Below are 22,125 nucleotides of genomic sequence, written 5' to 3'. Positions count from 1 at the left end.
ATCTTAATGTTAATGTTTTTAAAGGAAAATAGGGAAAAAGAGTTAGAAAATCAACACTCCCAAAACTGTTAAGAGGCTTATTACACCTGTAAAAAGAATGCAACCACAGGAAAGCTCAATTGAGTACAACATGAATTTTTCTGAGGCTGTGATAGACACTTTAGGGTCCCAAATAGGCCCTGCAAATAAATATCAAGAAGTAGCAGGGGCCCTGAAACTGTTTTAGGTCAGCTTTCCTCCCCTCTGTCTGGCAGGCCAGCGGGTCAGAGCGCTCACAGATTTTGTACATTTGGGGCCCATTCCCTTGTTTAACACAGTCATTGTTTTTGCCAGTTCCTTTGACTGAGGACAGTTTCATCCTGGGTTCTAAACAGCCTCTGTATGCTGCCTGGAACCCTCAGCAAACCTATAATAAATGATCCAGACCTGGAGTCCTGGCTCCACGCTCTTGTCTTCAGAAGTCGGTGGTGAAGCTGGAGGGAATGAAGAGCCTTCTCGCTGTTTTCTGACAAGGAGGTTCTAGGTCCAGAAAAAATTAAGGGACTAAGTAGTGAGTTAGGAAAGAAGAGAGGCAAAGGAAGCAGACCACCGGTGACCGGAGAAAGTGTTTTTTGGTTTTTTTTTTTTGAAATTTGGCCTTTTTTATGCTTTTTTTTTTTTTTTTTCGGTACGCGGGCCTCTCACTGTCGTGGCCTCTCCCGTTGCGGAGCACAGGCTCCGGACGCGCAGGCTCAGCAGCCACGGCTCACGGGCCCAGCCGCTCCGCGGCATGTGGGATCTTCCCGGACCGGGGCACGAACCTGTGTCCCCTGCATCGGCAGGCGGACTCTCAACCACTGCGCCACCAGGGAAGCCCCGGAGAAAGTGTTTTAAAGCTAAATTCAGATAGTTTCGATTAAGGCATCTGGCTCCCTCTGGAATAACAGTGCTCAAAAGACAAGCCAGCAGTAGCTGCAGCTGAGACTTCCGAAGAGAGAGGTTTTTCTTCTCTAAGAATGGGAGCATTGTGCAGATTACTCTTCTGATTTTGAAAACACAGACCACACAAGAGCTTCGGGAGCTTGCCTTTGCATAGAGGGTGAATCCTTAGCCCTTATGGCCTTAAATCTTATCCTAGACCACTCACATCTCATTCAAGTGACTTTATTGTAATGACACAACAGGCTCTTCCCTGCCACGTGGCCTTTGCACTTGCTGTTCCGTCTTCCAGGAGTGCTGTTCTCTTGTCTCTTCCCAAGGCTGGTGCCCCTTCTAGTTTAGGGTGACATTGTTCCTTCCTCAGACCATCCTATCCAAATAGCCCACCCTATCCCCAGACACAACTGATCCCATTATACCTGAATTGCCTCTTTTATTCATTACTGTATTCTCAGCTTCTAGAATAGTGCTTGGAATGTATTGGAGGCCCTCAATGCAAGAGAATGAATGAATAAGTGGGTGAATAAGTGAAAGAATGATTGAATATAATTCACACATTTTATTCTCTGGAGCCAGCAGTTAGCTGGAGTTTGGTGGAAAAGATTAATTACCTTTTCTGTTTTCCTAGGCCAATGGTTCTTAAAAGTGTGGTCCCAAAACCAGCAGCAAGAAATCAGCACCACCCGGGAACTGTTAGAAATGCAGATTCTCAGGCCTCGCCCCAGAGCAACTGAGTCAGAACCTTGGCGGGGGGGTGGGGGTGGGTAGTACCCAGCGATCTGTGTTCTAGCAGATTCTCCAGGTGACTGTGAACCTTGAGAACCACTGCCCCAGTTCACGGATGCTGGGCCCGGGTCTGACTGATGAACTCTGCGCCCCCCAGCCCTAGAACAATGCCTGGCACATAGTAGACAGGAAATATTTGTTGAATGAGTTAATCTGTCTCCTCTTTCTTCGAAAGGTGCTCACCCCCTGCCATACACACTGAAGGCACTGGGTATACAACTGTCAAGGAAGGGAGTGAGTGCCATTAAGAGGGCCAGAGGGAGGCCTCTTGTGCTCTGCACTGCAGACGTTGCCAAATTTAGAATCCCAGCTCACCCATCCCTTCTTCCTGTGGCCTCCGGAGCAAGAGGGGAGATTTCCAGCTGCTGCTAGATGCTAATTCGTTTTCATTTGACCCTTCAGTTCCTGCAAGTGAAGCCAGGGGAGAGGGTGATGAGAGGCAGGCTTGCTTCACGCACAGACCAGGGAGGAGAGCAGGAGAGAAGTGGTAGAGGTGGAGCCAGGCCAGCAGCGGCACTGGCGCCCAAGGCGGCTGGAAGGGGCAGGTTCTTGCTGCTCATAGACAGGCTCCTTGTTTCTATGCCAAGTATTGCTCTTGGCCCAAGAGGCTCCCAGCACAAGAGGGACTTTCTGGGGCTCTCAGCCTTGCTATTTTTACACTCCGACTTCCAGGCCCTGCTTCTGGAACAAAACTGCAAATGACAACGTGGGCCACAGAGCCACTTAGAAAGGATATCTATAGCTTTCTGCTCTTACCACTGAACCGTGTCCCGCTTCCCTCTTCTCCTTGAAGGCGCCTTCAGCAAGATGCAGTGATGCCGTGACGACATGACAGGAGACCGTAAAGCTTCTTAGCTGTGAGATCCTGTAGGGAAGGGAGGAGGGAGAAATAGGTGGGATCTCAGTCTCTGCTGTGTGCCTGGGTGTGGAATATGATCCTCAGGTTTCCAGTGGGAGAGGCTGCAGATCCATGGACCCGCTGAAGTGGCTGCCTGGGTTTACTGGATGCAGAATTAGGGAGGGAGACACGGAAGGGAGGACCCTACGCAATGCCTATATTGGAAGTGTCCTTGCATGGATGTACCTAGTCTCCAGGGCAAGTCTTGGTGCCCTCATTCACCAACTCTGTAACCTTGGTCAGGTCAGCTGGCCGGTCTCAATAGCTTCAGACTTGAAGACATTGTGTCCTTTCTTATGTGTCCCCCCACTGCCCCCGCCCCGTTTATACACCTTCTAAATTCCCCCAAGCTGACCACAACTGATTTTTCTCAGATCTCTGAAAAAGTAACATCCATTTCTACATGGGGACATAGTTTACCCCCTTGGCTTTAAACCAAACTGCCGTCCTCTCCGAGCCTTAGAAATGGGATAACCATAGTGTGTCCTTCATAGGGCAGCAGTGGACACTCCACGAGCTCCTGCAATAAAGAAGCAATAAAGCAGCTGGGTATTTCAGCCCACAGCCCACATCAGCATCCCCGTTACTTTTACTGTTAGTAACAGCACAGTTGTTACTGGCTGCTGAGAACCTCATGGCAGCATTAAGGGAACTTGGGTTTAAGCCTTGAAAGGCCCAGCTTCTTGTCTTGGCTGGCTATTATTCCCACTCTTACCTTCTGGTGGGATTGATGTGAGCATTCAACTAATCCCTGTTTTCAAGGAAAATCATGCATACAAGACCAATATTTAAAACAGGTAAAAATGTTGCTGCAACAGTCAAAAGACTCTGGACAGGCCTGGAGTTCCACCTACCTGCACCACTGTCCTCCTCCCCCATTTGATAACATTTGAAAACCACTGACCTGTTGAATAAGGTCCAGGGTACTTATTTAAATGTGTACATAGTTCTATGTAGGAAAACAAAGCACATTGGGGCTTTGAAGATTAAACAAAATGAAGTGTAATGGCACTGAGGTACCTCAGAAGGCATATTTCTTGCTGTTCCTGTGGAACCTATCAATAAAAAAATGAAACAAAATCTCCACTCCAGCCCAGGACTCTTTCCGGTTTATCATATTGTATTTCTTTTTGTCCATAACAACATTCACACATGCCTTCAAGGGAAGTAGACGTGCTCTTAACTAGAAGCCAGTATTCCCGAGCCTTGTGAAGTTGCTCTGTTTTATGAAATTACACAGAACGGATTTCTTCAGAATTCTTCTTTGCTAAGCGCCAAGTTCAATTCCCATCATTCAGGACTTCATTCACTTATTTCTCCCTCCTCCTTTGTGCATTCTTCCTTCTTATCTTCCTTTCTTCTGTCTACCCTTCTGTCTACCCATCCATCCACCATCTATCCTCCATTCATCCAGCTCATAGTAATTGAACACCTGCCATGCTAGGTGTTGGAAATATGATGGTGAATATGACAGAGATAGTATCTGCTTGCCCTCACGGGGCTTACATTCCTTACAACCAGGGTAGGGTGATGCGGAAGGGATTCTATAAATGATTCTGAACTGCTGATAATATTGTAGATGTGCCCACCTCACTTCCTTCATCGTCATCATCTGATCATCACCAATTTTTAGCAACAGAATAACCCCCCTTGTCATTTTTATTCCAACAAAATCTCACCAGAAATTCAAAATATAAACCAAATATAAGTGAATGGGTCTGGTTGAAACAGAACAGACCACTTTCTGCCATGCAGCCCAAGGCCCCTCTCAACCACTCTGGAAAGCCACACCTGAAGACTGCTGACCTTGGTCTCTGCCCTTGGCCTGATGTGATTTTATATTCTCATAGTGTTATGTGGCTATTCTTCGTATATGCTAATGTCTCAGCTGTGGAGACAACGGGAATACATGTGTAAATTCAGCCCTCAGACCTCAAAAACAACAGAAACGGTAACTAGCATCCTCTTTAGGTCCTTTCAGTTTCCATCTCCAGCTTGTTGTCTGAGCTGCTAGAATTGGACAAGGGAACACCCTTGGTAGGGTTTTCCCCAACTTAATACCAAGACCTGTGTATTTTACCTTTCCCATCCCAGTTGAAATATTTAAAACAAAATAACAGTAGAAACAACCGCCTCACCCCCTAAAACGGAGACAGGACAGAGGAGTGTATGCACATGTTTGTTTCGAGTTGTTTCTGAAAGATTTGGGTAACTTGAAATTATTTAATCGTGCTTAATTTCCTGTAGGGGGAGGGGAAATTTCCATCATAATTTGAGACAAGTGGCAGTTTTGCCTCTGGCAGATTTAAATGAGAAAAGTGAATGCTGGGATGCTAACCAACCGCATGAATGCACATCTGTGCCCATAGCCTTAATCAACTTCTTTGTTTGGTTTCTTTTTTTCTTCTTGCGGCTGTAGCAGCCTCAGTGACGCCAGCCCACAGGATGCAGTGACATTTGTTGAGAGCAAGGCCCACACACTTTCTCATTTAAATTGCTGTAAAGGCTCCAGCCTCGGGTTTCCCTGGTGGCGCAGTGGTTGAGAGTCCGCCTGCCGCTTGCAGGGAACACGGGTTCGTGCCCCGTGTCCGGGAAGATCCCACATGCCGCGGAGCAGCTGGGCCCGTGAGCCATGGCCGCTGAGCCTGCGCGTCCGGAGCCTGTGCTCCGCAACGGGAGAGGCCACAACAGTGAGAGGCCTGCGTACCGCAAAAAAAAAAAAAAAGAAAAAGAAAAGGCTCCAGCCTCTTGTGAATGACCACACAGAAAAGGGCCTCATCCTTAGAATGAAGTGATCCCCAGATTTAGAGCACAAGTTTATTAAGTTTTTCTACCTATGTATGTTGATAATAGCCGCCTGCGATTCCTCTATTATGCCTCCCTCTCTATGGATTCCTTACTCTGCTTCCTTATGTCTCTCCTCTCTTCTCTAGCACTTTAATCCATCTCATACTCAACACAAAGAAGGCCAAAAATGAGATTTTTAAAAAACAAATAGTTATCCAGTAAATTAATAAAATATTGATATAAGCCAGGGATGACTGAAATTGCCCAGTAGGTGTATTTTATTTCCCCCCTACACACACAGACAGTTCTTAAAAAATTATTTTTTGAATTTAAATGCCTTTGGACTTTGCACATGCTTACCAGTTTGCCACCATCCTCACCATTCTCTGTTGTATCCCACACCTATCCTCCTTCATGCATTTATATTACTGGCCGGTTTTTAGAGTCAGTCTGGTTCCTTTTCGAATTCCAAGGCTTTTTCAGTCTGCCCTCCTTGGGAATCTTCTGTGTGCAGTTTAGAATTCTAGAGTATTACGAAAGACATGGCTACTTTGTAGATGTTTACAATCAAATGGGAGGAGTTGTTAAAGCAAATGAAAGGTATAAATCCAGTACTCATAAATCCAGTAACTCATCCAGAAAGCAGTTAAAGAACATTAGAGTTGTACTCATCGCTGGGAATGATATATGATCCCAAACAGTAAATCTTACAAATGTACAAAGGGATACAGTAAGTTTTGTGTGTAACCTTGCAAATTTTGCTTGGGTAGTTGATTCTGACTAATGGAGCTTTAGCCTGTTAGTTCATAGGGTCCTTGGAGCTGTAAGATGACTTGATAATGGGTCCTTTATATCCATGTTCTCAAGTGTCAACCTTCCAGTTCTTTCCATGTTTCTTTCCGTATTCCCCCTCTTTAGGGGGGAATGTCCATAGGATGGCTTCAGTTCTCATTTGGGCTATGGACACATCTGTCTGTGGAATTCTCCTGACTGTTGGTAGTAAAATTGGAAGACTGTAATTGTTTCCTCTTTGAATACAACCCTCTCTTTTTTTCCATTTTCCAGCAGATATATGGAGTGATCACTCCTTTCAGACTGATCCAGATTTGCCACCTGGCTGGAAAAGAATCAGTGACATCGCTGGGACCTATTATTGGCACATACCAACCGGGACGACTCAGTGGGAACGCCCTGTCTCCATCCCAGCAGATCTCCAGGGTTCTAGGAAAGGGTCCCTTAGTTCTGTAACGCCATCTCCCACCCCAGAGAACGAGGTAAAATGGAGTGTCTTTTTGATGGCCTAGTAGAGTGGATGTAACTTGTGATTTCTCCTTAGACTCATTGCTTCTGCCCCAACAGGTCATCAAGGTAAGCTTTTGATTTTCATGCATGTTGCATTTGAAACCGAAATGCTTCCTCTTAGTGAATAGTGTTAATACCATCTTTCAGGGATGTTTTCATTTTTTTAATGGCTTTTGGTCTCTTGAAACACCATTTCAGGTACAGAAAGTAAGAGAGGCTGATTAATGAGAAGTGGTTAAGATTCCCTGGGGCTCACTGAGGCAGTAATTTACTCTGTAGGTGCTGTTGCATGGTGCTGGTTCCATAAAATATTTACACACAGAAGAATGCCTCTTGGCCAGATGTGTTATAATTACTGCATATCTTATTAATATCCGTGGGCTCATTTGACTGCATGGAGAGAATGTCTGCAGGAATAACCCTTGAGAGCCCTTAAATGCTTAATTTCTAATAAAAAAAAAAAAAGAGGATCTGTTTATTTAGCAGAAGTGACATTGTTTTAGAAGTAATTAGCAGTATAAATTTGTTCTGTCCCTGAGGATGAAATCTGATGTTTAAACAAAGAACTGAGGCATTAAAAAATTCCATCGTGGTATTTACTAATACAAAAATCCCTGCAGTGAATCCTGATAACTAAATATTCAAGAGAATTAACAGTGGGAAAAGGTTAGAGTTATGTAATGGCTTTGCTGGAGAAAAGAAGTTTCATTCCTAACACACGGGCACTTCTGCCTTTTTTTGATCACAGTCTTCTGCTCTTTAAACAACTCATTTTCTTTTACTTTGAGGACATGGAAGGAATTTGAACTGCGTCTCTTACCCCAAAGTTTCTCTACATATTTGCCGCTATTATCACCCTTCCTGTCTTTGAAAGTAAACAACATCTTCCATTATTTACTTGCTCTTCTCTGGGAGGCAGGAAGACCTACATTCCAGCCACATTCCTGCTTTTACTGGGCTTCGGCATCTCACCCCACCTGGGCCTCAGATTCTCCATCTTTCAAGTGATGGGTTGAGGCGGGCTATAGGCCCCGTTGATAGACCAGGGCCTTGGTTTGTTGGTATTGGCCCTGATGATCAGATATGTGCTTCAGTTCCACTGAATCACTTAGGATTTTGTTGCTTATCACTGGGTGATTTTGATAACTTTTTATTAGCATAATATTCCTCCTCTCAGGGCACATCCCATTCAGTCGATTTATTCACCTTATGTGAGGTGTGCTGGGGGATAAAGATGAACCAACACAGGCTGCTCCTCGTGGAGCTCAGCATGAAGTGGAGCCCTCTTCCATTCCGGCCCAGTTACCTCTTGGCATTTCTCCCTGGACTGCAGAGTGGCCTCCCAGGGGCTGAGCGGGCCAGGACGCCCCTGCGCTCTCACTGAGGCACAGAAGCCCCTCTTTCTTCTTCACCTGTACTGCTTGGCTCTCGGCATCTCTGTTAGAATCTTTCTCCATTCCAGGGCTCCATCCCCCTTATTGTAACCCTTTACCATCTTCACCCCCAGGGAGTGCCCTGCAACCAGAGAATGCCCGGTTGGGAAGGGGGCAATGGCACCAGTATCTGTCCATTACAGACAGGGAAACCGAGGCACAGAGAGGCCAGTGACCAGCAGCCACGCTGGCTCTAGAACGCAGGGTTCCCGAATCCTCCTTGAATTACAGGTCAGAGTTCTTCTCACTTGGCTTCCCTGGCTCTGAGATCTCAGCCTACCGGCTTTCTCTTGGTCCAGAGGTGAGGAGATCAGACTAACTTTGAGATACCATTTCTGTTCAATGAATCTCTTGTCCTCTGTATGTGGAAGAAATGAAGTTTGTCTCGGAGCCCACCTCCTGAGGCCGAGGCGTGGGTGGGGTGCAGCCCAAGGAGGGCATCCCGAGGTTTATGTGGCTCGGATTTTTACTTCTTTGATTAATATGGTAGACTTTCACTTTCATGTTTTCTGTGAAAAGTCTTAGGAAGAACGCAGCACAGGTGGGCTGCTGGCCCTGGGGATAATTATTGGGAAGCAGAGTCCTCTTCTCATCCCTGAGCCACCTTCTGATGCCCACTGTTGCCTGCTCTGCCCCGTCCATGCCTGCTTCCACCCCCCTCCCGCTCACTGCCTAGCCCCCCTTCCCAGGCTCCGACTGTGTCCTATGACCGCCTGGCCTCACTTGCTCTCCTGGAGTTCAGTGTTTCCATCACATCCCCACTGGTCAGCCTCCCAGCTGCTCTTCATGACTTTTTGTGGCTTTCAGGGTATTTTCATAAACATCACTTCATTTGTCCCCTTCAAGACTCTTCACGCAGCAGAGATGACAGCTATTATGTTTACCATTTAAGAGAAGAGGTAACCGAGGCTCAGCAAGTTGAGTAACCAGGCAGGTGGCGTCAGGGTGGCAGGATGGTTCTGTTCCTCCCTTCTGTTGCCATCGTGTTGGACAAAGCCTTATCCCTCCAAGAAACATGGTAACAAATGTGTAGTTTTTTGAAGTTTCAGAGAGAGACCCATTTCCAGCTCTTTATTTTTCTTTATTAATTCTATTTATTTATTTTTGGCTGCGTTGGGTCTTCATTGCTGTGTGTGGGCTTTCTCTAGTTGCGGCGAGCAGGGTCTACTCTTCGTGGCATTGCCTGGGCATCCCATTGCGGTGGCTTCTCTTGTTACGGAGCACGGGCTCTAGGCACATGGGCTTCAGTAGTTGTGACTCGTGGGCTCTTGAGCGCAGGCCCAGTAGTTGTGGTGCACAGGCTTAGTTGCTCTGTGGCATGTGAGATCTTTCTGGACCAGGGATTGAACCCGTGTCCCCTGCACTGCCAGGCGGATTCTTAACCGCTGAGCCACCAAGGAAGTCCCCCAGCACTTTAAATAGACCAATGGGATAGATGTTCTTTGGATCAACCTTTCGGTTGTTTGCTTCATGTACATTTTTTCCCCTGAACATCAGACCATCCACTAAGTCAAAGAACCAAGCAGATTTAAAAGGCAATACATTAAAATCCTAGGGGCAAAGGGATGAGCAGATAGGTAGAGAGGAGAGGAAGGGGAGAGGTGGGGGAAGACACAGACTGCTACGTTCCCAGGCCTGGCAGGTGCTGACACGGATATTAAAGCAGAAGCACTAAGGGTAATCGAGTGTTTAGAGCACCAGCTTCATGCCTTGTCTCCTTACTCCTCATAAAACCCTACGCATCTGTACGACAGTTGTCATTACCTTCTTACATTTGACAACGCACACAGAGAGGTGAGGGAGCTTGCCCAGGATCACACACCTAATACCTAGTGGAGTCACGCCTGAATGGAGGTCTGCTGGCCCCTGCCCCTGCCCCTACCCCAGGTTTCACTATGTGTGTATGGAGGCTTGGAGAGCCTTGAATGGCTTCATCTCACTCCAGGGGAGGGCGGTGACATATGCAGCACCTTCTAGAAGATGACTTCTCTTGATAACATTGTCTCAGGTGCTAATACCAGTTGAAGAGAAATGATTATATCTTTGATGCCATTTCTTTGGTCCCTAAATAGAATCTGTTTTGACTAATTTGGAAACATGAGAGAAAGCAAAATGTTAAGGGCGAGAAGAAACTTGTAATATGTTGCGTTAGAAACTCATATTTTACACAGATTTTTCCTGAGCTGGCTTTAAAAAAAAAAAAAAAAAAGTAAGTGCCAAATCTGTTGACTCAGCTTCACAAAAGTTTAGGACGGAAGGCTTCCTTACAGTTTGAAAATTTTACATTTCACATTCCAAAGTTCACCAGGGAAGTGTTAGGCGCAGCACATAATGTTCCCTCTGCATACGCCCGCAGTATTTTTTGAAAGTTTATAAACTGGCCGGGAAGCATTTGCTGCTGAAATTTGGCCCAAAGATGATCTCCCCCCAGTCCATCAGTTTGTTCCAGGTTACTTAGATGTTGAATTTTAGAGAGAAGAGGGAGCTACACAAAATATTGTAATGAATAACTATTGGCCCATAAGCAAGCCTTACTTAGAATCCTTCCAGCAGAAGGTGTTTCCGAGTTCCTTAAGGATAAGAGTATGGAGGACCAAGTGGGTCTGGAGCAAGGGAAGGTCGAATTGTTTCTCAGGACCGTGATCTCTTCTTAATCACAGTTCACTCTGTTCTTGCTGCATTGCCTCTGGAGTCTGGGAGGGGCCTGAGCAGCTAACTCCCCAGGAGGGGCAAAACCCATGTATTGTATTAGAACCTACGGATTTTCACATACATTTCGAAATAAGATGACAACATAAAGGGGCCAGTCTGTCATCATTTTACTGAAATTCTTGACCTGATCAAGTAATCATGACATTTTAGAGCTGGCAAGAACCTTTGAGAAGGGCTTAGTGAATGCTACGGCAGTATTTCTCAGCCTGGGAGCCAAGGATGGTGGCTAGGATGTCCTCTGGGGCAGGGCCTGAGAATCTGCCTTTATCATAAGCGTTGCAGGAAATTCTGAGTGAGTATAAGAGCTGGTCTTCTAGCAAATCCAGTCTCCCTGTTTTTATTTATATGTCACTTCCCCTTCAATTCTTTGGCTTCCCCCTAGCATCTCCTGGGAAGGATTGTTCTCACCCGTCTGCTTTGAAAGCCCTTTAACCTTTATTCCATTGTGTCTCTTTATAGTATTCTTACTTGAGGCACGTCCGCCTCCCTTTTGGGGGGTGTCGGGACCTGCCCCCCTCGTCTTGTATCCTCGGCACTTGGCACAGTGCCTGGTACGTGTCAATGTTCATTAAATGTTTGCTGAATGAAGGAATAGACCAGCTTTGTAGCGGAGGGAGCTCTTAGTTGACTTGCTGTAGCGGCAGAGCCAGCACTAGAGACCCAGGTCTCCTGATTCTCCTCTAGTTTCTAAATAGTGCTACTGCTGACAGAGACTAATTTAATTGCACAAGCATTTGTCAGTTTGTCTTCCAGTTAGATTCTTTTTTTTAACTTCTCTGGATTTTATTTGCATGATAAACCATAACTGTTCATTTGATAGTGTTGCATCCAGCAAAACACGGAAAGCAGTTTTAAAAGAAGGAAAAAATATACACACATATATGGATACAGTGCTTATTAACATTGACTGGCCTATTCCTTGGAATTCCAGAATTCCAGGTACTCTGCCGTTTATCATCAAGGCTACACATACCAAGGCTCAAGTCTTGACAAAAGAGGATTACGAACCATAACTCATAACCCTTTGTAGTCCCTAGGCTCTCAAACTTTTTATTCTTGCAAATGCCTTAGTAGAGATAAGGACACTGCTATTCCTGGGCACTTTCAGGCAGCCAGCCCCTGGGCTAAGGGCTCATGTTCTTGACCTCACTGTGTCCACACGCTGGTGGGAAGTCTTCTAAGATCCCAGAAGAAAAATATGGAAGAAGAAAACTCTCAGTAGTCAAGGTTATACAGTCAGATTGATTCCCCTAGTAGGTCATGAGGGTGCCATGCTGAAAGGTCATGAAGGGTCATGGCAGGTGCCGTGCTCCAGGCGCTGGGTCAGTCCCCACTGTCTCTGAGGAGCTAGGGCTCCAGGGCTCTCGAGAACCTGAATGTCATCACCGTAATCAGGATAAGGGGTGCTGCAGCCTGGCCAAGGTCAAGACAAGCACCAGGAGGGTGTGTCCCCAGCCATAACTCTGATGCCACCATCTCTCAGCTGTGCAAGGCTTTAGCTGCATTGCCTGAGAGATGACCGATTGGAGGTTGTTACCCATGGAAGATGGTCCCTGTTCGTCCTCTACTCTCCTTTACCTCTCTTTGTGTCTGTCTTCCCTGGGGCATGTTGCTCGCCTGCCTTTTCCTCTTTCATTGTCTTTCTCTTTGTCTCTTCTTTCATCTCTCACTCCCATCACCCAGACTGCAGACTCTGTACAACCCAAGCATCTGTGTTGGTGTCTTTTTTCTTTAAATTATTAGCTAAAATGTTGTATTCTCTCTTCTTATTTAAAAAATAATAATAGATGAATAGAATATATCGTTCTTAACATTTAGGACAAACGGTTTTTGTCCTTCATTGCCCTTGACTTTTAAAAAAAATAGTCACTTAAATGGAGGAGAAAGTTTATCATCTTCGATGTCAATGAAAATTTTAAACATGGGAAGGAAAAAAGGTCTTTGGCCTGTTCATAGCATGTAATGTTAGTTTCCATTTTTATTTGCTTGAGTTTTGTGCTAAAGGGTTTCTTCAGGAATACTTATGTTATTTTAAGGTTTTGCAAAATCACTGTATAGGGCCTTTGTTTATTTAAATCTGTAAAAGGTGATTGTTGGAAGTTTGCCAGCTGACTCTCTGTAGCATGAGAGCTAGATCCATGCAGTCTCAGAACTATACTCAACTTTTACTTTACAGGGACTCCTACATCCAGAGAGTAAATACATAAAAAAATTTAAACACACACGTATAGAGAAGTGTTTGATAAAATGCCAAAGCCTTTTCTGAATACTTGTTTTAAAAAGTGCTCTTCTTTCACTCTTTGTAGTCCTAACACAGTGTCTTTTGGGTATAATTTCTGATATCAGGTTCCCTTCGTCAGACACACATGCCTTTTTAAAAATGTCTTCACAAGAGCACAATCATCTTGAATCTTCCTAATTCACCATCTGGTTACATTTTCAAAGTTCAACCTAAATGAAAACCAAATAATGCTCACGTGTAAATGATGATGACAATTTGGGACCAAATAGGCTTGTTTTCTTTTTTAAAAAGAAATTTTAGCTTAAAATTTTATTTTGTACTTGATATTTCCAGTCCTTATCATGAGTGTTTATTAATCCCCCTATGATGGTAACTCTGAACATTTTTCGGTCACTGGCCCTTCTGAGAACAGAAAAGTTGGGGATAAAATGCACTTGCACAAAACCCCACATCCATTTCAGGGGGTTCATAGGTCACCACAGCTGACAGGTTAAGATTTTCCTGTAATATTTTCTCCTCAGTAAAAGCTGAACACTGCTTTTGGGGATGGAGTGAGGAAAGAGGTGAGGGGCTGGACAGCATTCCTGCTCTGTGCTCAGTAAAAGAGATTATTTTAAAAAAATAAATAAACAACAGTGGTCCAAGGTCTGTTTTAGTTTGAAAAACTGCAGGTTGGGTGCCTAGTCCAGCAAAGAAAGCAACAATGACACCAACTGTGTAGAAGTGATAATGGATCCAGATTTGCAATGACCATGCCCTCAGAGAGCCCTTCAGAGCCAAATAAATGCATTTTTCAACACCTGGGACATTTGATCTTCGCTGCTTCTTGCTTTGAGTGGCTTTAAAAATTGTATTGTGTGCAGAAGTTATGGGTCAGTACTACCGTCTCATTTTCAAAGAACTTTAGTTGTAAAGTTACTTAGTGGAAAAGTTTCTCTTATTGATTTATTATTCAAGAAAAGAGATTTTCCTGACAAGTGGAACAAGTTCATAAGGATGAGCTTTATGGGTGTCTTGTTAGTATCATTTATTTCCCCAAATGTCACGTGAAAAATATTTGAATATTCAGTCAATATAGTAGAAAGAAAATAAATGTTTCCGTTGTTGTCCGAGGTGAATAAAGGAAGGAGTTGTTTAGATTCGAAGGTCTATCGTCAGAGGTTGCCCAGCAAGGCAAGGCTTTGCACTTTGTTCTATAACTATGTTTAGAAAAGCATTTCGTGATCGAATATTAATTTGTGAAGAGGCTTGGGTGGCAAGGAAGTAGAGTTTTCTATGAACAAGAGGAATTTACATTAGATTGTCTAGAGCTATTTTTTATTAGATTAAATCTCAGCAAGATGAGGTCAGGCTGGGTCCTTTGCCCTCCATCATTGCCTTTTTTTTCTTTTAAGTGAAAATAATTTGGCCCCCAGCTTTTTTATGCCCTTAGCCATGGACATTCCCGTTTCCATCCAGCACATTGACAAGCATCATCCCTAATTCCACCTCCACCTCAAGAAAACAGTTCTGTTTGGTTAATAGGAGAGAAAAAGGTGCCTGTGAAATTAGGTACGCTGGGCATTTAATACTTTGATACATAGTGTGTGCTTTTAAGACCACATTTAGAAAGCATCGATAACTTCACTGTGTGGTAATAACGTTCAGCCATTTGTTTTGGTAAGTAATTAAAGCGCCCTCTCTTTCCTCCTGCCCTAGGCCTCAGGTGTTGATCTAGATCAAGGGAGAGCAAGCTCACATGCTGCCGTTAGAGTGAATTTGTTCCCTAACCCATCCTGTGAATATCAATGCTAACAACAGTGTCTTGTGTGTGTGTGTGTGTGTGTGTGTGTTTTCTTTTTTTTTTCTTTCCTTTTCTATCCTTTATTATTTTTTCTTTCTTTCTTTCTTTTTTTTAAATCAATGTGCTTTTTCCTTGTGAATAATTATATGTCTAGAAACAGCCATGGAGTGATTTTGCTGTTCTGAATGGGGGAAAGATTAATAGTGACATTTGGAAGGCAAGTATATTGTCAGATTTTAGCTCATTTAATATTTTGTCCTTTTTGCATGGCTGTGGCTGCATCTTCTTTGTGAATATCATGCATTCTGCAGGGACGGAGTGATGGGGCTTCTGGCTAGGGCTGTGGGACTCACACGTGTCGCCTTTTTTGATGTCTCCCATTGTGAATGACTTCAGGCTGATTGCCCCAGGTTCCTGTTGTCTTATAAGAAGCGGCACTTGCACCAAACCGGCATCAGCAGCCCATGCATGCCTTTTTCTGCCTAAGCTCACATACACTCTCTGCCTCGTGCTGGGAGGACTTCTCTCCCCTTTGATATTTGAGGCCATGTAATGGGTCATTCCCCTTTCTACATTAACAGGGATCTCTTTTCCTCTAGGATTTGCATGCAGCCACAGTCAACCCGGACCCCAGTTTAAAAGAGTTTGAAGGAGCCACACTGCGCTATGCATCCTTGAAACTCAGGTAGGGCATTCAGAGCACCTGCCGTAATGAGTGTCTTTGTGCAGCTAGAGATTGCAATCGAGTTCTAAGTCCAGTTTTCTGTTTTTCTTTCTAGAAATGCCCCACATGCTGACGATGATGATTCTTGTAGTATCAACAGTGACCCAGAAGCTAAGGTTTGTAAGAAAGTGCTTTCAGCGACCAGGTTAATATTCTTGCATCAAAATAATGACTTTGGATAACGGCCCAGTTTTTTACAAACCATCAACCCAGAGCCACTTAATAAGGAATTAGTCCTCAGTCCTCTCTCTTTCCTAATCTCCCCAACAATTAAAGTAAACCCCTCGGCCAAGTTAGGTTTGGGAGGATTTCTGTAATCATCACGACTCTGCTTGTATCTCACTACCTCAGTTCTTTGTGCATCGCAATAAGTTAAAATTATCGTTCGAACAGGTGGGCTTCAGAAGCCTTTGAAGATAAGCCAGGCTCTGCCTTGCAGTGCCATGGGAGGGGCGGTGAACAGGTGCCACAGACCCCTCACACCCACCTCCTCCAGGGCAGCCTCGCACCTGTGCAAAGCGAAAGTTCCTCCTCATTCCTGTCCTAAACACAGGCCTGTTTCATGGTGGGGAACCAGCAGGACCAGCTGACGGGTATGCGACCAGTACAGTTGCACGGGGCCCTGAGCGGAGAATCAGGGCCCCGTGTTTTTCTGTGCAGTTGCTCTCTTGATGTTCTGCATACTTTTATCTTTGACTCTGTGCTCTGTAGATGAAGTGCAGTGGGGCAACGGAGTGTGCCCCGGGGGGTTGGAGCCTTGGCTTACGCACAGTCCTGCCACCTCCCTACCTGCGCAGTGTTTCTCAGCTGCCCGTTCCCCTGCTGCTTGGCACCTCAGGCCCTGCCACCCTCCCCATCCCTGCCCCCCACCCAGCAGTTACTGTTGCCTTCCACCCCTGTAGGGGGCTAGGTGTGAGCCTGGGGAGAGTTGATGCCAGGTACACAAACTCCATGGTGTCCCAGGAGGGGACAAAGTAGTGGCCCGCCCAGCTCAGGCGGACAGCACAACAGTGAGTTCGCGGGTGACTCAGTGAGGCCCCGCCCACTCCCAATCCAGGTACCTAGCGTGTCCCGGCACAGGTGTTGCAAACAGAGGGTCATCCATTTGCTGTGGGCTGGGGTGGTGAGTCCACGGGAAAGGGGGATTCTTGGCTCAGTTTCCCCACCCCTGGCCAGGACGTGGTGCATCGGCCTAGCAGCTGATGGTCTGTAGTGGTGGGCAGCCTGTGATGGTCTGCACTCACCCTGTAAGTATCCCCGTGCCCGAGAGAGGGTGACATTAAATGACAAGCAAAAAACACCGTTAGGAGTTGAGAGAGAGAATGCAGAAGAAAGGATAAAGCTTCATGTCTTAATACTTTTTACAGCTTTTCCCCCCCTGCTTTTTGAACATGGGGCCATGTGTTTTCATTTTGCATATTTCATTTTCATTTGCAAATTATATAGCTGAACCTAGATATTTTTCTGAATCCCAAAGTAGATATCTGTCTACGAATAAAACAGCAGATAGGTTCCTGTAGCAATAGTTAAGTGGGGAACACCGTGCAGGTTCAAAACCTTGGCTCCCTGGCCGGAAGCTGCCACATTGCCATTGGTTCTGTAAGAATCCCAGGGCCTCTCCGTTGCTCCTAGTTTGCTCAACTTCCTTCTAAGCACAGCCTGATCAGGTTAAGGCTGCTCCAGAGCCAGCGGTGCTCTGAACAAGTTCTTGGTTGGCCTCTGACACCCTGGCCTTTAAAGATAAATCTTATGGCAAGGAAGGGAAGGGACCTAGTAAAACAGGAAGGCAGGCTGTGAATAATTTGCTTTGCTACCAAGTGTTTTATAAGGGCTATCAGCAAAGACTGGAGGAGGAAGGGCAAGCAGCAGCAATATTTTTCTCCACCCGGAAGGGCTGGGCCAGTGATGCCTGTAAAGCTGAGTGTGAAATTGACAAGAGTGGGCCGGAAGGGTGATGCATGGAACGGAGATTGAATGGGTAGCAGGAATTGGAGGTAATTGAGCTATTACCTAAGAGGGTGCTTTCTCTTTTTCCCCCTCAGTTGTATTGCTTACTGAATTCTTGATCTACCACTGTTCTATTCCAACGTGTCTATTCTAGCACCTATTAGGAATTTGTTTATGTTAATAAGGAGGCTCAGCTTCCTTAGAAGTAACTAAAGTTGTACTTAGTTCTAAACAAAAGAGCATGTGTATTGTATTATTTATTTTTTATCCTTCTTTGTTCTATAAAAGATCTGAGGAGACTTATGAAAGCACTTACAAGCCACAGAAAACATAAGGGAAGAATCAGTGCATCTGTCTGTACTGGGACAGTACATGGAGTTAGGACAGATCAGACTGGGGAGAAGGAAAAAGCATAGGACTTTTTTTCAGAGCATAGGACTTGGCATAGTTAAGAAAATTGACCTTTGGGTCCATTTTTGTACCTCCAGGTGATTATTTATACTGAGGACTCTTATGGTAAATGGCATGAATTCCTGTAAGGACATCTCAGAATCTTGAAAAAACCTCTGCAAACTACACGTGCTTCTAACTGCCCCCATCCCACCCTAGATTCTGAAGGTGCCCTGTGCTATAGAAAGTCACTGTCACTCTTGAGGACCCTAAGTCTGTTGGGAGGGGAAAAGGGTCTCAGAACCCTGCTTTCTATGAATCACACTGTGCATGAGGTAAAAGCATCTCAGTTCCTTATGGAATATAATGGTTTTTCTAGTGCTCTGTTATAAAATAATTGTAATAATGAATATTTATTGAGTGCTAACTTTTTGCCCAGCTTAGTCCTAAAGACTTCATTGCTGTTGACTCTCACCCTCACAGAAATTCAAGGGGCTGACTGTCATTATTGCAGGTGAGGAAAATGAGGCATAGAAGGTTGCACAGCTACTTAACTAGTAGAGTCAGGATTTGAATCCAGGCCATTTGGCTCCAGAGCCCATGCTCACTAGACTGTCCAAAGAAAGGTCTCCCTTGGAGCTTCATTCAGGGGCCACCATCGATCAATGTGATCAGTGTGCTCAACAATACTCCAAATTTATGTAAAGACACATAGAAGTTTGGATCTTGCTCATTGGAAGCAAAGGACAAACCCATTTCAAGTAAATTGGTGGAGGATTATGACAGCGTGGACCAGCTTCCCGGTCTGACTTGAGGCAGAGATGAACCCTAGACTCTAGAAGTGGAACGGATGGGCTGCAGGTTTTTTCAGACCATCCCTCAGTGGCGTAAGTTCAACCAGGCTTATGATAAAAGTTGGGCCAGAACAGGAGGAAGCGGGGGCTGGAGTGGAGCTCATCTGTGTGTCTGGCGATTGGCCGAGCTGCCCACTTGAGATACCCCACACAGACGGCATCCCTTTGGGGAAATTGAGTCTCGCTGTCCTTCTCTGGAGGCAAGTCTCTCCACCTCCTGATGGAAGTGGGCCAAGGGAAAGCCTGCAGGGAAGGCTAAGGTGATCCTTCGATGCTGTTTCCAACAGCTCTAAATGAAATTGTTTTTTACAAATTTGGAACAAGTCCATTGGTTTAGAGCTGACTTTGATGAGGCCACTTTGGAGGTATTCCCCATCGCCACCACCCTCTGGCCTCCCCCATCTGCCCCCTTAGTCACTCCTCGCCTGTTTAATGCTGCCTGGGGCACCTAAGCAGGCAGAAGTGACAGGATCTAGGTTCCCAGATGTTCAAGCTTTTGATAGATCTAAAGATATCTAAAGGGTATCTTTAGTTAACCCTTTCCATTCTTTCAATTTGCGAAGGACTCAGGAACTGAGTGCCCCGCAAAGAAGCAGAAGGTATCCTTTCTTTAGGAAACAAAAATATTTAATTTCATGTACGATGGAATTCTAAATATAGTCCCCGAGGAATGATTACTAAAAAGATTACTATAGAAAATGTCTTCCTTACTCCCTCAATGAAACTTAGATGCTGGAAAAATAAAAGTCATTTTTGGACTATCAGGATATGAATCCTTCAGAACTCTCCCCAGCCACTCTGAGTCAGAGCATCTTGATAATCAGTTGTCCAGTGAAACATCTAAGTAGCAAAATAAATGAACTCTTCCCCCCACGCCACCCCACTCCTGCAAAGGCAAAGTATTTTTATAACTCTGACAGTGTTTTATGAGCCTGCCTAACTTTATATACAGTAAATATTTTTTTAGTTGATTGCAGTATGTGCATGAGTTTGTATATAATTCTGAGCTCTTTAACTTTTATTTTAAAATAATTATAGATTTACAGAAAAGTCACAAAGATATTGAGTTCCCATATACATTTCCCTAATAGTAACATCTTCATAATCACGGACAATTATCCAAACTAAAAAATTAATATTGATACCGTATTATTAACTAAAATAGGCTTTATTCATTCACATTTTCCCATCTTTTCCACTAATATCCTTTTCAGGACCTAATCTAGGATACTACATTGCATGTACTGAGCTCTTAAAAAACTACTTCACGTATTCCTTTCCACAATTCTCAGATTTATCGTTCTTAATTCCATTATAATATTCCATTTAATTAATAGCACCATAATCTGTCTAGGCACCCAGTGGCCATAGGAACAATTTCCAGTACTACAGGGCAGAGCTACAACTTCATAAAAATAGGTGGCTTTTTTTCTTTTAAATCATTGCTTTGGTACAGGTTGCTAAAACGATATTACCGTGTCAAAGGCTATGAACTTATGGCTTCTGTCATTTATTGCAAAACTGCTTTTCAGAAAAGGCTACGGCGGCATATAATTCCATCTGTAATACCCTAGAAGACACCTTTATCCACTGCCCATTATTCTTTAGGCTTTGTCATTTTTACTTATTTACCTTATTTTATTGCATGTGAGCTACTACCTCCTACTTTAAAATTTCCCCCTCTTAAATTATCATCAACATAGGACATTTGTTTTGGTAGGTACAAAACCCTATGTTTATTATGAAACTCCGTGTTTCTGTCCTTTCCTGGCTGTCTTTTGCCCTTATTTTTCTATGCATTTTTTAAATAAAAATTTTATTTTGGAATAATTTTGGATTTACAGAAAAGTGACAAAGATAGTACAGAGAGTTCCTGTATACCCATCACCCAGCTTCCCCCAAGGTCCTATCTTACATAACCATAGTACACTTGTCAAACCTAAAAATGAATAGGGATACGAAACTATTAACTAAACACTTTATTCTGATTTTACCAGTCGTTCTTCTAGGCCCTTTTTCAGTTCCAGGATCTAACTCAGGACAGTACGTGGTGTTTAGTCCCTCTGCATTTTTAAATTCAAAACTTTGTTATTGTAATCTTAAAGATTTTTTTCTAATTATTTTTTTCTCTCTCTATTTTGCGTCACTTCTCCATGTGAAATGTTTTTAAATGTCTGCGTGTACAAGCTTTTTGTAGATAGTTGCCTCTTGTGCCTCATTTGTCAAGAAGGCAATTTCTAGTCACGTCTGAGCGGCCAGGTAACTTGCACTTCTGAATCCCCACGATTCTGCACTCTGCCCCCTGGGCTCATCCTACTACCTTAGAACCCTAATTTAGCCCTTTAAAACGTTCCTTTTCTCATGGCATGTGGCTTATTGCTGGCCAAATGCTTGACTAGAATGATTAACCCTAAAATAAAAGCCAGTTTTAATTAAATTGTAGAAAACTGAATGCTTTGAAAAATATGTACGAATACCTTAGAGTGCTCCTCTCCTTTGTGTTCGCTATGCTCAGACTTCTGTAAAGGAAGTGTTCTGCCATCTTGTGGACAGTATTAAAATTACGTCCCTAAAGAAATAAGCATTTCATTTGAAATCATTGAATTGCTTAAAGCTAGAAGTGACATTAAAGGTGATCGAATGGTCCTCCTTTACAGGTGAAAAAGTAAATCCCAGAAAATTTGTGTGCATAACTTTCCTAGGGTCCCACAATTAGTGGTGGAGATGGCATTCAAAGGTGGGTCTCCTGGGCCTCTGATCAGGAGTCAAGAGTGTGTAACAAATCATTTTCAGGATATTTGTGAGGAGAAGTAATTAGAACTGCTTTCAGAACACTGTTCTTCGGTATCCACAACAAGGGAACTGGGTAAGGAGGATTATTTTTTCCCAAGCATTAAATTCTCTGGGTTTCAGCTTCCTCGGCTGTAAGATGAATGTGTTATCATCTCAGAAGTCACTTCTGGTTCTGAGAAATTTTCAGATCTGAAATGAAGTGAGCAGTCCTGATCTATGGCGTCTGGAGATTAAATAGTTCAGTCTGGTCTATCTCCAGATCTGGAGAAGGAAAGAAAGAGTAGTTTGAGCCCAGGGCTGGAGAGAGGGAGCTGGCTCCCTTTTCTGAACACACGCTCTGCCCGTGCCCTGCACTATGCTAGGCACCTACATGCAATTTTCCTGCAAACGCAAGGCACCGTGGTTGTTTCCTCCATATTACAGATAAGAAACTGGTGCTTTGAACAGGGTAAATAATTCATTTTATCACACAGCCAGTAACTGGTGGAACTGGGACTCAAACCTAGTTGTATTTGACTCCAAGGTCTAAGGGAGTGTCGTGCCCACCCACTCCCAG

General features: G+C 44.3%; 1 protein-coding gene across 10 annotated transcripts in view; it reads left to right on the top strand.

Moving 5' to 3' along the window:
* APBB2 (amyloid beta precursor protein binding family B member 2) overlaps positions 1 to 22,125 on the top strand; it is a 379,608-nt gene that overhangs the window by 251,173 nt on the left and 106,310 nt on the right. For 7 of the 10 annotated variants that reach the window (XM_089911829.1, XM_089911832.1, XM_089911826.1 and 4 more), the window contains 4 exons: positions 6,455 to 6,663; positions 15,016 to 15,078; positions 15,461 to 15,546; positions 15,641 to 15,701. In XM_089911829.1, the coding sequence (XP_089767955.1) occupies positions 6,455 to 6,663; positions 15,016 to 15,078; positions 15,461 to 15,546; positions 15,641 to 15,701 (419 nt within the window). The remainder of the gene's footprint in view (positions 1 to 6,454; positions 6,664 to 15,015; positions 15,079 to 15,460; positions 15,547 to 15,640; positions 15,702 to 22,125) is intronic. The other 3 variants (XM_089911828.1, XM_089911831.1, XM_089911830.1) reach the window with 3 other exon arrangements.

Source organism: Delphinapterus leucas, chromosome 5, assembly GCF_059928025.1.
Source record: "Delphinapterus leucas isolate spDelLeu-1000000601 "Yukka" chromosome 5, BTC_Dleu_Yukka2, whole genome shotgun sequence".
In the NCBI taxonomy this organism is placed as follows: domain Eukaryota; kingdom Metazoa; phylum Chordata; class Mammalia; order Artiodactyla; family Monodontidae; genus Delphinapterus; species Delphinapterus leucas.
The sequence above is the reverse complement of the archived record's forward strand: the minus strand, read 5'-3'. Positions and strand labels throughout refer to the sequence as shown.